The following is a 15,331-nucleotide window of genomic DNA, read 5'->3' as shown; positions in this document are numbered from 1 at the left end:
CATTTCTGGAAGGAAAGTAAGACGTTCTGTGGAACGTTATGGACTAATCCTGTGCCTTAACTCTACATGGTAAATGCTGTGGAGAAGTGGTTAGCAAAGTGGTAAAGGGTTTCTTTCCTCTACAACGGAGCATGTAAAATTGTGTCTGGGAGACTGGAGTCCCGAAGACCCCAGGCTGCAGGGCAGGGTGGGCTCTGTGTGAGGTGAGCAGAGACCAGGAGGGTGAGCCCTGCTCCAGGCCTCCCCCACTTAGTTTTCCCAGGGCCTCACCGCTCCTACACATGGGCTCCTCGTCTGGGGGAAAGCTGTGCTACTGAGACCAAGAGCTGAGTGTCTTTACTTCAGAACACAGGCAAAACTCTCTTACATGAATGGGCTGTTTTATTTACACAGTACACAAAACACGTCCCAGCCTGCCTTCACTGAGCCAATGCTAAGACTTTGTAGAGCCCCACAATGGAAACTGTCTGCCTGAAGAGCCGCCTCTAACTGTACCCTCAGAATGGACTGTGTGAAATTCACCAGCACCCTGCTCTCCGCTCTCCTCCTGCCCGCTCGGGTGCTGTCAGACACTTCTCTTGATTGCTCTCCTCTAGCCCGAGAGAGGTGAAGAATACTTTGAGCTGATAAATGAATGTGCAAGTGACCTGTTCTTCAAACCGAAAGGGTTGCTTTGGATTTACCTTCTCTCCTGGTGGGCAACCACTGCCACACCCAGCAGAGCCAGCATCTCACACACGGCGTGAGTATCCCAGCCGCATCTGGCCACCTGTGTGTCTGGGCTCCTGGTCTGGGCAGTCAGATCCATGAGAGGCTGAGGTGGCCCCTCATCTGGAAGCCCAGGGGTCCAAATCTTTCTGAAGCATCGGGCACTCGATGCCCATCTCCACCAGCATGGCTTGGCTATTTTTACCTAACTGCCAAGGGCAACATGCTCCATGTGTCTGAGTTTGTACCCGTTTATTAGTTAGGAGACCACATGAGCAGGAGTGTTTGTCTGCTCGGCTCCTGAGAACCAGTCAGGTATGAGGGTAGAGGGCACTCCTGTGAGTCATCACCTGTCAGTAGGACACCTCTGCTTCAGGCTAGAAAAGCTCACTGGAGTGATATATTCAAGGCACCATCCAGGAGAGGCTAATCTTTCAGATATGCAGTTTCTATGGTCAGGCGTATTTGGCAAACAATGTCTCTCTCTTGGCGATTCAAAGTGTGTGTCAGAAAGTCAAAACACTAAAAAGTATTTCTTGATCATAATTTTTAATTTCTTCCTCCTAGCCTCCATTCTTTTGCTTTCTCTTCCCCCTTTACTATCTTTTTACTAGTATTAGGTATCTAAGAGTCTGTGAAAATATTTTCAGACAACACTGAATTTAACCTGTTGAAAAAGTTTGTAGCAGCCAGCTTTAATTTTTTCCTCAATTCCAGAGCCAGGACCATGCACGATACAATGCAAGACTCAGTGAATATCTGTCAATTGAAGTGAACAGGCGAGTAAAATAGCGTGCCAAAGTAATTCATGAAAAGTTGTTTTTGAAAATCATACCAGTTATTTGATGGCTAGTATAGGAGAACTTTACAGAAGTAAACTATGTGAACATTGGCTTCACTCAGTCCACTTTGGGCACATGGATCAGAATCACAAGAAGTGAGGTTGGGGATGACCCTGGTAGCTGTCCAGCTACCATTTCACGTACAAGACACAAACACATATGGGGTACTGGCTTTTGTGCATGTCAAGAGAGTTATTTCCAGCAATTTAAGTATACGAATAGAGGCTCAGCCAGGGGCTCACACCTTGCTTCTGCCTCTCACCAGCTGAGGGAATGTGGGCATATGGGACCGTGCCTCGGTTTCCTCATTAGTAAGTGGCCGTTGGGGGGACTCAATGAGATTAGGCAGGTGGACAGTAAGCAGAGCAAGTGCCAACTGGACGCGACGCAGTACGTGATGTTAATGTATCAAACACATTATCGGGCAGAGTTGTACGATCAATATGAAACGAGAAGTGACACCCAAATCCAGAGAGATTGTGGGAAACCTCAAGCTGGAGAAACGGTTTTGGGAGAGGGATGGTACTGAGGCCTCCCCACAGACAGCCCCTGGTCGCGGGTCACATTTTGGAGACGTTTGGGTTTGGTTTTGGAGGCCAGTGAGCTGTGGCCTGCGGGTGTGTGTCACAAGCCCCCAGTGTGGGGTAGTGGGAGGCACTCTGCAAACGATGCTGGTGCAAGCAGAGCCCTCGTTTAGCCAGAAGCCCCAGAGAAACTGCAGGAGGAAGGAAATGCTCTTTGCAGGGCAAGAGCAGGACCAGCATGCCCTACCTGAAGGGGTAGGCGAAGGCAATGTCCACGCTGAGGTTACTTTCTGTCTTGTTGGCACAGTCCACACTCAGCCGCAGGCCTCCAGAGTAGCCACCGCATGTTGCAAAGGCAAAGATCGCAAAGAGCTGTGAAGAGGGAAGAGAACAGAGAAGGCAGCTATGAGGGTTAGGTTAGTCAAATGAGATGCGTAATTCGGAGCTGAGCGAGGGAACCAGGGAGGGAGCAATCCTACAGGACCACAGCTCCACCCGCCAGGCTGGAGGAGCAAAGCAAGAATGAAGGTGTCTGAAGGCGTCTGCTGAGTTGAAGAAACTCAGCTTGGACAGTCATTCACGAACAGGACAAGGGGACTGTCGGGTGCACAAAGAGCTGCTGGGCCTCAACGGGTAGAGACAAAACACACAGCTAAAACCCACAAAGGAGCGCCTCAGTGGCTCCAGGTAGGAAGAATCTGAGATGTCTCTTTGCTCTTCTTTTGTTTGTTTTGTGTTTCATAAAGCATGTTTTGTCTTTCGGAGTAATATATTTACTATTTTAAAGGGCACGGCCAGAGTCAAAGCAGAGGAGACCATTACCCAAGGGGCTCTACCACCACACACAGGAGCTCAGCGTACGGCACTCTAGGCTTACGCTCCCGCCGGTGGTTACACCTCGGTGTCGCTCGCTCTTCGCAAGCAGCCATTAAAAGTTTCAAGTGGTTATCAGTCAGTGTCACCATCGATCCTGGTGTGGAATGTGACCAAGTGTGGGATCAGGCACCCAAAACAGGGAGCGGGAATTCAGGGAAGCCCTGAGGAACAGGAGACACCAGGAAGGTGGGAGGGCCGAGGAAGGGAAGTGAGTAAACGGCAAGCTTGGCCACTTCATCAATTCAAAAGAGTGTCCGGCTCGTTTCCCAAGGAAGCCGATCAGGTTCACTGAACACTGACACACCTCACGGCCTGTATTCGTGTTTATTTTATTTTATCTTTGGAGTCTAGCTTCTTACAGTGGCTGGGGTGGCCTCTTGGGAGCCCAGCTCACCCTGCATAGGGGCCAGGTGCACCCGATCTGTGATGTGACTCTGGGGAAGCTGCTTTACTTCCCCACGCCTTGTTCTCCTTTTCAGTACAACAGCGTCGGTTCTAACTCTCCCGGCTCACTGTGCTATTTGTGATACGAGACAGACAGTTGCTGCAGGGAAAAGGCCGCCAGAGTGGGCAGGATCAGTGTGTTCAGAGGTGTGGTGAGCACAGCCTTTGCCACCTGCCACCTGGTAAGCAGAGGAAAAGCAGCCTGAGGACTGTCTGTCTCCAGGAAAAGATAGGGTAGTCTTAACAATGGCTGCTGAAATCTTGGCAGGGAAAGCAGTGCTTTGCGGACCATTTGCCACTTATGTGCATTCGTTTTTTTAAATCAATAAGTTTTAAATGGAAACAACTTGATCAAGTGCTACAGTCGAGGTAGTAAGAGCAAGAGATACTCATATGTGCTGATGTGTGTGAATCATTGAGATCCTGGCACAGCGTAAGCTCTCAAAAATGTTCAGAAACATTATCACTGTAAGCAGTGGGTGCTCTTCGGTAAACTGACTTGAAGCATCAGGTAGGAGATGTAGGTTTTTCACCAGCCAAATCTACACCACCCTCTGCCCAGTGAACACCAGAGCAGTGCGAGACACCGATGGTCCTTTTCACTGTTTGCCTTTCCGCTTCGTTGGCCTACCTGAAAGGACTGGAGGAGGCATTCAGAAGCCCTTCCAGTCCCTGCACAATCTGCACAGGACACCAGGGCTGAAGGAGACCCAGTCTTCATCCCTGGGGTGAGAACTGCTTACTTTTCCCACTCTGATGTCCTCTTCATGTCATGTATTAGTGGCAGGAATAGGAGGAGGGGACTCTCACGGTCCAGGGCCCAAGCCCAGACTTCATCACGTGGCCCTGGGTGTCCTGGCCACTGTGCCACGTCAAGGCTGTCTGGTAAGGCTTCTTCCAGGAGAAGGCTTGGAGCATGGGAGTCACAGCCCCAGGAAGGCAGCCCTTTCTTTCAAGTTTCCTCATCTCTAAAACAAGTGTGTCCTCTGTGTTTCCCTGAACCCCCGAGAGAATTAAATGAGATGGGATGTATTCATGCATAAGATCCCCTGGATCTTGCAGACTTGTGTGGTAGTTACATATATGTGTCTGTCTGGGACAAGAGTCCCGGTGAGAAATCAGCAGGTGGATATGTAAAGGTCAGGAAGGCTGGTCCACGGTGCCATCTTAAAGCCTGTTGTAGGCCAGGTTTTGTGACCACACAACATATGTGACCAGAATTCCTCATGACAAGTGTTTTGTGTGTGTGTGTGTGTGTGTGTGTGTGAAGCTTGATATTCCTATATTAAAGGTATGGCAGAATAGCATAATCACTTCAAGAAGTTGCATGTCAAACATTCCTTCGGGCATTAAAAAGTGGCAAGTTAAAATTGAAGGCATAAAAACAAATCTTGTTAATTTCAGAGCTTGATAGTTACAAAGAAACTACCTTGGCTTTTCATCCTGTGTTAAGTGTTCTATTTACAGTAAGGTATTATTAACACCACTGTGTAATGAAATTCAGATGGAATGGTAAGTATGTATTTGGCTAGTTTAAAATGTTAGACTACTGGAAAAGAGACGTTCAGACTACTGAAGCCAGACACAACAATGTCTTCTTTCAGCCATCACTGGGCTCTGAAAACCCAAAATGTTGTAGTCCAGTTAAACATGACACCTGTGGATTTCTGTTAAGTTCTTCTCCCTCACAGTTCTCACCGGTTAAGGGAAATCATACTGCGAGCAGAATGGAGCACACATGCGGCTGGTGAGGGCTACACAGACCATGTATGTACCACAGCAATGGCTGATCCCAACGCTCCCAGTCTACCAGGCAGGGCTCTGCTCCTCGAATTAGAATGCACGGAGCACAGTGAGGAGGCAGGAGTGGGAGCTGGGGCGAGGAGGGGAGGCCCCCCTGGTTTTGCAGGGAAAGGCAGAGTGGGAGCAAACAGGGGTCTTCCAGCTGCTACCCCTGCAGCGCTCCCCCTGGCCACCTCCTCTGAGAGGGGAAGGTGGAGCAATCCTGGACTTGGGCAGGTCTGAGTGCGACCTTGCACAAGCTGCTCCACCTCTCCACCCCTAGCTCCACACATCTGCTAGTCAAGACGAACTCACAGGTTCACTCTGCAGATGTTGGATGGGTCACTTACCGGGCACCCTCCGTTGGGGCACAGACATTGAAGAAGGTCAGAGAAAAGACAAAGATAAAGACTCTCCCTGCTGATCGGGGAGCTTAATGCTGACGAGGGGTGACAGCTCTAAAACGAATACGTAAATAAATAATTACAGATGTATCAGATAACTGCTAGACCGGAAGTTACACCTGCAGATGTCACCTTTAAGCTGAGACCTGGAGATGGTGGAAATCATGCAAACGTGGGGGAGCGAGCTCTCTGGGCAGAGGGAACAGCTTATGTGAGAGTCATCAGGAAAAGCCTGACAATTCCAGAAGCCAACAGAGAGCTAATGTCACAGGTGGATGGTGAAAGAAGTCGAGAATGAAATTATTTAACCTCACGATTGTTGTACATCTAATCCAAGAGGCCACATGTTAAAGCAATAGGTTCACAGCCATCGATAAATGTTAAAATATCTTCTCCTTTATCTCCATCTTCCTTTCTGCTCCCCACTCTCTTCTTCTTCCTTCTCCTCCTTTTTCCCTTTCTCTTCTTCCTACTACTAATGTTCCTGAAACTATTGCTACTGCCCAGAAGAAACTAAAGCTAGAGAGGAATATTCACTTGTCTCAACTCAGTTAACAGGAGAATTGGAACAAGGACCCTGGTCTCCAGGCTCCCAGAGTCAGTGTTCTATTTAGTTCTCAAACTGCAAAAAGAAAAGTATTTCTGCCAGGTGAGTAGAGTTGGCCATCAGATGGTCTTGTCCTCGCCCGGAGGGCACAGTGGATGCTTCACTGATGCAGGCTCTCTGCTTTTCTCCTGAGAGTCTCACAAATGCATGCCCATACCTCACTACCAAGGGGAGAGCCCTGTTCTTTCTCCTTTCCTCATGCCATCCCTGATGGGAGGAAGCATGTGGGAGGACCTTGGCACTCTGTAAAGAGACAAGGACTCTCTTACCCCAACAACTGATGCACTGCGATGCTGCTGGCACCACCAAGGGGAAGGTGTGCACATCTCGTGGTCTGGGTTTTTACAAGATTATTGCCACTTCATCTGGCTGCCAACACCCCCTCCTGGGCGAGGGGAAAGAGGGGATAACTTTGTATGCAGTCAGGAGAAAATGAAAACTGGACCTGAATTCCACAGGCTAGAGAGGGAAGACGCCACAGGGGCCGGGTGGGTTAGAAAGAGGGTAGGAGAAAGGAGCTGGGGAGAGTGAGCTCCCGCTGAGGCTGGCTCTGGTGACCACAAGCAGTTTGATGAGTGTGTGTGTGCACATGTGTGATTCTTCTTCAAAGTCTGGGCCCTGCACGTCAGTCCTGAGCCACACAACACCTTCCTTTCCAGACACTGAAGGTATAACCCTGGGCCAAAAGCCCATTTGCCCATCCAAGTGGAGTATAAATCCTGCATCTTGTCATCTTTCCTCAAGCTCCCAATTTCCCTGAGACAAAGCAGCAACCTCATTTTCCAGAACATTCTAAGATAATCGGTGTTCTAAACTCTGGCCCAATAATTCACCTCCCTTGAGTTCAGGAGATGAAAATAAATCTACAACCAAGTCTCATTTCACTACTGTCTTGGATGATCTATGGCTTTGTTCCTAACAATAAAGAATTACTCTCAAAATGGACAAAATTAGCCAACAGAGAGTTCCTTTGTGCGTAGCCTGATTTAAAAAACACTCAGCTGAAAGAGAATAGAAGAACTGTTCTGCATTTTCTGGCTTAATAAGTGTCCATAAACTATAACCACCTATAGCAGGAATGATAATTTGTACAGTTAACACCACCAAAGATTCTCCCCTGGAAAGAAGGCAGCAGCTCCCTTCTTGGAAGTAATTGAACCAGATGAGGAATATTAATGAAATATGCTATTTATGCTTCTGGTTAGTTTGCAAATCACAATGGAAAGCAATAGGTTGGAGGAGGACAGGAAATAGGGCTGATTAGTGGTTCCTGCAGGGATCCCAGGACTGCAGTGAAGCCAGGGCAGGGGCGGGGCCACCTCCCAATGCCTAGCACACAGCCACAAGCAGGCATCAAGGATGCCCCAGAAAGAACACAGGAGAGAAGGGACTGGTAGGAGAGGGACAGGGAAGGTGGAACCCAGTCGTGATGCAGTACCACCCACAAGCTCTGCGTGTGAACAACCCTCTCTCCTGGGGAGAAAGCTGCAATGTGTACAATCGCCAGTCTGCAGAGGGTAGGCATTTCCTGAATGGACAGTTCCAGGCTATCAGCATGGCGCCTCTGGGCTTGGATTCAGAAGACATCGGCCCAGCAGTAGTACTCCAGCTGGCCACCTCCATTGGGGGCTCCCCAGAGATGAGGACCTTTGCTCACTTTGGTGCCCATCAGGGACAAGCTTTCCCTTCCTCCTTCACTTATCCATTCTGTGTCTTATGCACTTATGTAGTGAGTTACGTAGCAGAGGCTGCTGATGCTGTTTCTCTATGCCTTATCCCACCCCACAGGCCACCTACAGCTTCCCGGGGACAGTCCTCACATGCACAGCCTGCAGCTCCCAGCTGAGGGCTCTCTCTCTGAGACAGAGGGGATGCACCTGACTCATTTTCCCCTGCCAGCTGGAAGGGGTGCAGCTTACCCAGGGGCTCTGCCTCTCCCCTTTTCTCCCCCTGCACCCCAATGGACTGAGGCATTTGACCACCATTCTCCACTCCAACATGAGTGCAGCCAGGCAGGGAGCATGGTGCCGCCCACCCATGCCAGCCACTTTGGACAACTGTCCCATTTCTGAGGAATGGGGGGCACTCTGGAGAGGCTAAGATCAGGAAGGGAGGAACCCGGATGCCCTATTTGCATGCCCAGCACTCACAGCGAACTTTCTAGAAGATTTTCTGCTTCCAGCCCTCAACCTCATGGAAGCAGGTCTGCAGCTGCTACATAGTAAGTGCTTTCCAGACACTTCTTGGGTTTTAGCCTAGGAGGGCTCCCTCCTGTGTCCCGGCCCCTCTGTGCGGTGGCACAGGCCCTGTCACAACAGGGACTCGTGGGCTTTATCTCTCAGGTAGTGTGGGATTTTTATCTTGAGTAGTGTGGACAGACAGGGTGGTGGGTTTCCAAGGAAAGACAAACAACCACAGCTGTGAACACCAGACTGGCAGCCAATGAGGACCAGTGGCCCGGTAGAATCCACCTGCAGTGCCCAGCACAAGCTGGCACCAGAAGACAGTAGGTATCGGACCATGACGGCAGCATGCCACAGTAACTGCCACAGACGTGAAACAAGCGCCTGAAGCACTTTACAAAGGCGGTGAGCAGACGGAGCCCCGGGCATCCGGTCATTTCTCTGCCCTCTGTGATGACAAGGGGCCTCAGTCTTAGCACTGTGGGCTACGTTCACCTCTGCCTGTGGGCTGAAATTCACACTGGTAACTGAGTTGTGTTTTCCCACACACAGTCTGACACACGTCTCTAAGGCAAAGACGTGGCTGAAACAGAAAAAAATAATTTGGAAGTAATTTTCATCACTATGAAGAAGAGAATAAATAAATAATGAAGCACTCAGTCTTAATATGCAATGGCTACAAAAAAGAATGAACAGCAATATAGAGAGTGGAAAGTTGCTCATCATCTTTTATAAATGAAAAATAAAAAAGTAAATTGCCAAGTATAACAGATGTTACATTTTTGTAAAATAAAATATTTAAATATATACATAATGTGTTTTTACAGACACTGAGATGATCTAGCTGTTACCACTGAGGAGTGGAATTTGGAGTCAAAATCTCAGTTTTACACATACCTTCGGGAACTAAAAAGTAATTTTCTTAAAAGTGCAAATTTAGGCAACTTCTAAGTAACCTGATCCAAGTAAATTCATACTTTTTATTAGATGGTTTTATGCTATTTCAAACTCTGAGGAAAAAAACTAGTGAAGTCAAATAAACTCATGCCCTTTTAGAATTATCTTTGTTAATTTTCAAATATTTATATTCACACAGACTATAAGTGGAAGATCATTTTTTGATCTGCTTATCTACTCTTGTGGCAAAGTCACAAGCTAAGTATGCTAAAATGTACCATGGGAACACTGGGCTGAAATATAATTCAGTCATTAGTGAAGCAAGAAGTGCAACTTATCTTTCCTCTGGTCACAGAAGATAATTACTTTGAAATAAACCAACCCTGATTCTCTCATATGTGTCATAATGGAATAATAAGATAAAATTAAAATGCAGCACAGTTTCTCCCTTACACTGACAATATTCCTCCCTACTTGCTTAGGCAGACCCTTGTGAATTAGCTTCCTGTGGTAGTGCTTTTGAACCTGACGCCTTTTCCTAAGTGAAGGCAGACGTCCTGCTGTTTCCCACACACTGATGAGTCTTTGAACAAAGGACCTCAGTGTGTCCCCAAGGCCTCGAGGCAGTGATATTCGGGGTGGTGGAGCCTCACTGTTTGAACTCTCAAACAGAAGCTAAATAAAACTCTTTATGAGGTACCCAGCCTTGGGTGTTTTGTAACAGCAATGTAAAATAGACTGATAATCTCCGATAGCCAAATCCATGCTCATTAAAGAAAATAAAACTCCACACTTCAGTTTGACAGGAAGATGAGCAAGAGGGGCTCACAGCGCTCGCTCACTGCTGTGCAGTTTGCTAATGTGTCTGGACTGTGCTGGTTTTCCCCACCAGGAGCAACACTTTTACCGTAATAGAGATTTTTTTTTAAAAAAAAACTAAAGCTAAGTCACACATCAATTCTGTTCCACCTTTATTTTTTACAATAGGTCTCAGGTTATGGTATCCAACATTCTGACTAAAAACTACAATTCCACTTGTGACTCAGCTGTGGTTGATTTCAGTATATTTGGCATGTCTTCTTCAACACTTAAATATTTCATCAACTAGATTTATATCTATGCCCACAGAGCAATTTAGAATACCTTAGGGTTTTTTGAAAAAAATATCGATCCATAATCAATTGGCTGCATTCAATTATCATCTCTTTCCTAGACAGGAAGAATCATTTAACAGAAAAATCTCTTACATTCACTCTTCTTTTATTTTTTAAATCCGGTTTTACCTAATGAAAGCACAGGTCCCATTAATAAAATAGTAGCAGTTGATTTGGGGAGGGGGCACATTTTTCGGTGTTTTTTTGGCTATATTAAATTAAATCCAGAGTTTAAGAACTGCCTGCTACCAATATAGTCAGACATGGTCCTCAAGACCAGAAGCGGCAACCTAGAATTAGTCACAGCATTATCAACTGTCAGAAATTTCTGAAACATGTAAATCCTCATGTACAGAGATTCCAACATCTTTCTACCTTCTCCTGCTTTGACCACCTCAATGGCAAGTTTTCTCCCTATACCCATACTGCCAGACTTTCACGTCACTGTTCAGATCATTCTAATTCTTGACCTGGAAATCAGCACTCCAACCTCTCACCCACGATGCATAATCATCCAATCACTTCTCTAATCATAGGGTGCACTACAGTGATTGTTGAATGGAGAAGATTCAATCAAAACTGGGCAGTGAAAAGGTAGCGGATGATTCCATCTATTCTGGAAAATATTCACAGTACTGCAGCAGCAGCTCTAGAGGAGCAGTTTAAGTACACTCTCATATTTTCTGTCTTTAATAATAATGATGATAGCGTTTACTTCCACATGAATGCAGCAGTGCACTTAGCGCTTTGCAGACATGATTCACTGAAATTGCATAACCCTGTTAGGTGGGCGCCATCATCATCCCCACTGCAGGGTTCGGCACAGGGTGCTTTAAGGGGTTAAGTGATTCATGCAAAACCATACAAACACAGAGAGGTAGTTTAAACCAATAAGCTCATAATTATAGTGAAACAAACAACCAAGCATACAACTCTGGTCGGTGTTAGAGAACAGCAGTGCACAAATTCGGTAGTTTAAACTGTGGAAGCAAAAGAATTAATCACTTGTCTTTTCTTTATGATTGCTACCAGTATGCAAGCAGAGAAGATAAGAAGACATTCTCTTTCTAAATGGATTCGGCGAAAAATGAAAAAGGAATGACAGAATTAGAATGTAACCATTTCACAATGTTTGTACCCTCCTCCCCAAATGCCAAAGCTGAAGCTGTAACCTCCAGTGCGCGTGTATTTACAGATGGGGCCCTTAGGAATTAACTGAGATTAAATGAGGTCATAAGGGTGGGGCTCTGACCCAATAGGAACACCGTCCCTATGACAAGAGACACCAGACTGCTCTCCCTCTCACTCACTCCCCTGTGTTCTCAGAGCACATACAGAGAGGCAGCCACCTCACACTGGGAGAGGCATCAGAACCAAAACACTCTGTAAGGGCCTTGTACTTGGACTTTCTGTTGCCCAGAATTGTACAACATGAATTTCTTCTGTTTAAGACACCCAGTCTATGGCACTTTGTTATAGCAACTCTAGCAGTCTAAGACACATTCTTAATGAATTAATAAATCTAAGCACAAATGACTGATACCACAAAAGGAGAAACAGATAGAAATATGTGCCTCTAATGAAAGAAAACCACAGCAGTTTTGCGATGTTACTGATAAAAACAACAACAAAATAATCAAATCTTGAATTCGAGCAAGACTGTCAACTTACAAAAGGGGTTGAAATCAGCAAATACCAGACTCTGAGATACTCTCCAGAGGAAAACACCTCGTTAATTCAAATACAACAGCAAACTGCAAAATGTACAGGAAAAATGGGAATGGATGGAGGGGGAAGAAAGAAATACAGCAGGGAAAAAGGGAGGCAGAAAAGCTTATAGATTAAGAGGTCTTAAAAGACACATCGACCAATCACAATGTACAAATTTTTAAAAAAATCAAAATTGAAGAAAAACGGTAAGAAAAAATCTGGAAACATTAAAAGATATGTAGATATCTGATGATACTGAGTTACTGCAAATTTTATGTGCACTGTGTTTGTTTTGAATACCCTTGAGACACACACACCTGCTTACATATGGGAGGTGTGGTAGATGCTCTGGGACAGTGTGAGGGGAAGGGTGGCAGGAAAACGTGCTTGTGAGTGACCACTGTTGGGCTCAACAAGGAGGGAGCAGAGACCCACCATCTTGTGCTGTTTCTTTACATGTCTGTTATTTTTCTATCATTGAAATGTTTTAAAAATTGGGATCATATTGTAAAGTAATCCATGCATGAGTGTATAAGTATAGGCACACTTGCACAGCTTTTTTCATTTAACACATAAAATAGAAACAATTTTCATCTTTTTAAAAGGATACTTTCAAAAATCCTTCAGAATACCCAAGAGGAATATTCTTTCCAGGAATAAGGTCTAAACCCATTCTATTATTACAACATGGCAGCTCTTAGAAGAAAATATATTCTTTAACAAGAATTTTCTTCTTAATAATCTTTTATTGATTGTTCTAGGGACCCATTTAGTTCTGCCTCATTATGAGAGAGCAGCTTTTTCTCATTATGTTTCAATAAGATGAAAAATCACCATGGCCTGAAAGGCTATACATTCCACATAAAGGACATCATTTCTTCAGCAAGAAGAGAAAAATCCCCACCATTTTCCAATAATATCTTTCAATGGATGAAATCCAAGGGCCAGTAAGATATATCAAATTACCCTCCATGCAATGTGCTGGTTCTACCTTAAAAGTTCTAATGGTAAGTGGACTTCATGTAGACCACAGCGATTAGTGGACACGTCAACTCTGCCCTGCAGGAGAGACAGCAACATGGAGCCAGCCGGCGATTCCAGCACAGGAAGGCAGTGACCTTTGCCAAAAACTTTACCTTCTGATTTCCACGCTTTACTTACACCCCTTTCTAGCATATCTAGCAAGGTTAACACACTCTGAGTCATCTTATTTGTTCATGGGAAACACAGACAATAATTCAAACATAATTTTTTTGTTTGTTTGTTTGATTGGTACCGGGGATCAAACTCAGGACCTGTGCTTGTGAGGCAGGCAGCGGCACCACTGAGCCAAAACCCTGGCCCCCACACGTAATTCTAAAAGGAGACATTAGTACGGGCTGGAGAGAAGTGGGAGACGTAAGAGGAGATGAGAGCGTGGAAAGCAGCCTGCAAACAGTAGTGGCTCAAAACTGTAGCTTTCCTGAACATGAGGGGTAATTCTTTCTCTATGAGAAAAGAGAGGAATCAAACAGGGTTCCAGGGTGCTATGGTGCATTGGAGAAAGAAAATTGGGGCTCTTATGGGCAAAGGCCTGAATCTTCATGGTAACTGAAGCAGCGGGATCAAACAATGAATGCAGGCAAAGCGGGGATCAAGACATCGAGGAACCAGGAAGAAGCTGGGACATGTGCTGAAGTGGAAATAAAACAATGAAGAGTTACAGAGAGGCCCAATGCCATCCTTTATTTTCCTTGCTTGGCAGGGCATGTGGCCCTGCTGTTCTGCCCTTTCCTACCGTGAGTGTGACCACATTACTCGCCTGTCATTCATCTCCTCCGTGGGCAAACCCCCAGGCAGAAAGGCATCCAGGTGCACCCAAAAGTAGGGGAACGTATGAGAGGAAGTTCCTGGATAAAGGTGAAAGGTCAGTGCCATCAGTGTAAGCACACTGCATAGCTGATAGCGGACATTTCTGATGAACTTGCTGAATCAATGAAAATATATCGCTTTTCTCATCTGTTCAGGACAAATCTCACATAGGATAGCAAATAGAGAGAATCCAACCAACAAGGTTCAAGGAAGAGTGTAGAAGGAAGAGAGTAGGGTTTGGTGTTAGACGAAAAGGCATAAATAGGACATATGAGGGAAAGCAAGGAGGCAGAAAGAGATGACAAAATAGATAAACAAGAACTATAATAACTGATGACAGCATTACATGGTGTGGGTTCATCTTGGAAGTTGAAATAAAACGAAGTTGTTTGGAGGGAAATCGCATAGTGGTCATATGGGAAAGCCCTGGTGGGATGGCATGAAAACAGTTAAAGGTTGATATTTACCCCCGCCTCACCCTTTGGGAAGCTCCTGCAGGCTACGGATCTGCCCACAGAAAATTCTCCTCTGCACAAATATTTTAAAATTATCACACAGACTTGGTAGATGCAGAGATCCCTCAGGGCTGTCTAACCTATCAATCCAATGACTTCACACTAACAGACAAACTCTTACCCCACCAGGTACCACAGCTGGTGAGGGACTTCTGACACCTCCCGTTTGGGTCCATACTTCACTTTCACTCACAGCTACATTTTGGGCAACTCCTGTTTCCAAGATACTTTCCAGGTCTAACTCTCCTGTTTAAATTTCTGATTCCAAATTTTCTCTGATATTTACCATAAATCATTTGCTTAGAATTATATCCCTAGTTAATCCCCTTTTTATTATTTCTATGTTCACTAAGGTTCCATCTATTAGGAAGACCCAGGATCCGAATTTTTTGGGCCAGGCTCCTTCTTAGAAGAGAGCTAACTTGATTGAAAATCACTTCTCTGAAGAGGTGAACTCCAGAACATTCTGTGGTAACTTGACTTTGCCCCTGTTCCCTGGACTACAGAAGAAAGTGTGGAATCCTTTTGGGAAACCCATTGGCTCATGTGAGACCTCAAAAGCTATGTGTGGCATGGAACTGATTTCTAATAGGATAACCTGGTCTCTGAGAGGTGCGGGTGCAGTTACCCACACCAAGGCACAAACCTTCTGTGGCATCTGAACTACATGCTGCAGAACAGAGGACCCAAACAGAATGTGGAGCCCAGCCTCTCCTTGTTTGCCTGGTGGCACTGTTCCAGATGCACACGCCAGCACACTTCCCCTGATGCCCACAACGACAACTGAAAGCATCAAAGCCGTAGGGTGCTTGACTCCCGTAGCAGCAAATGGAT

The 15,331-nt window shown here is 45.8% G+C and overlaps 1 protein-coding gene across 1 annotated transcript in view; it reads right to left on the bottom strand.

The window, feature by feature from the left end:
• The window catches only part of Synpr (synaptoporin), a 129,260-nt gene that overhangs the window by 97,279 nt on the left and 16,650 nt on the right, over positions 1-15,331 (bottom strand). The window contains exon 2 of the mRNA XM_010606578.2: positions 2,322-2,446. Within this exon, the coding sequence (XP_010604880.1) occupies positions 2,322-2,446 (125 nt within the window). The remainder of the gene's footprint in view (positions 1-2,321; positions 2,447-15,331) is intronic.

The sequence above is a fragment of the Fukomys damarensis genome, unplaced genomic scaffold, assembly GCF_012274545.1.
Source record: "Fukomys damarensis isolate Sample0158 unplaced genomic scaffold, DMR_v1.0_HiC HiC_scaffold_28, whole genome shotgun sequence".
NCBI classification, from domain to species: domain Eukaryota; kingdom Metazoa; phylum Chordata; class Mammalia; order Rodentia; family Bathyergidae; genus Fukomys; species Fukomys damarensis.
Note: the sequence above shows the minus strand (reverse complement) of the source record. Positions and strands in the feature narration are given on the sequence as shown.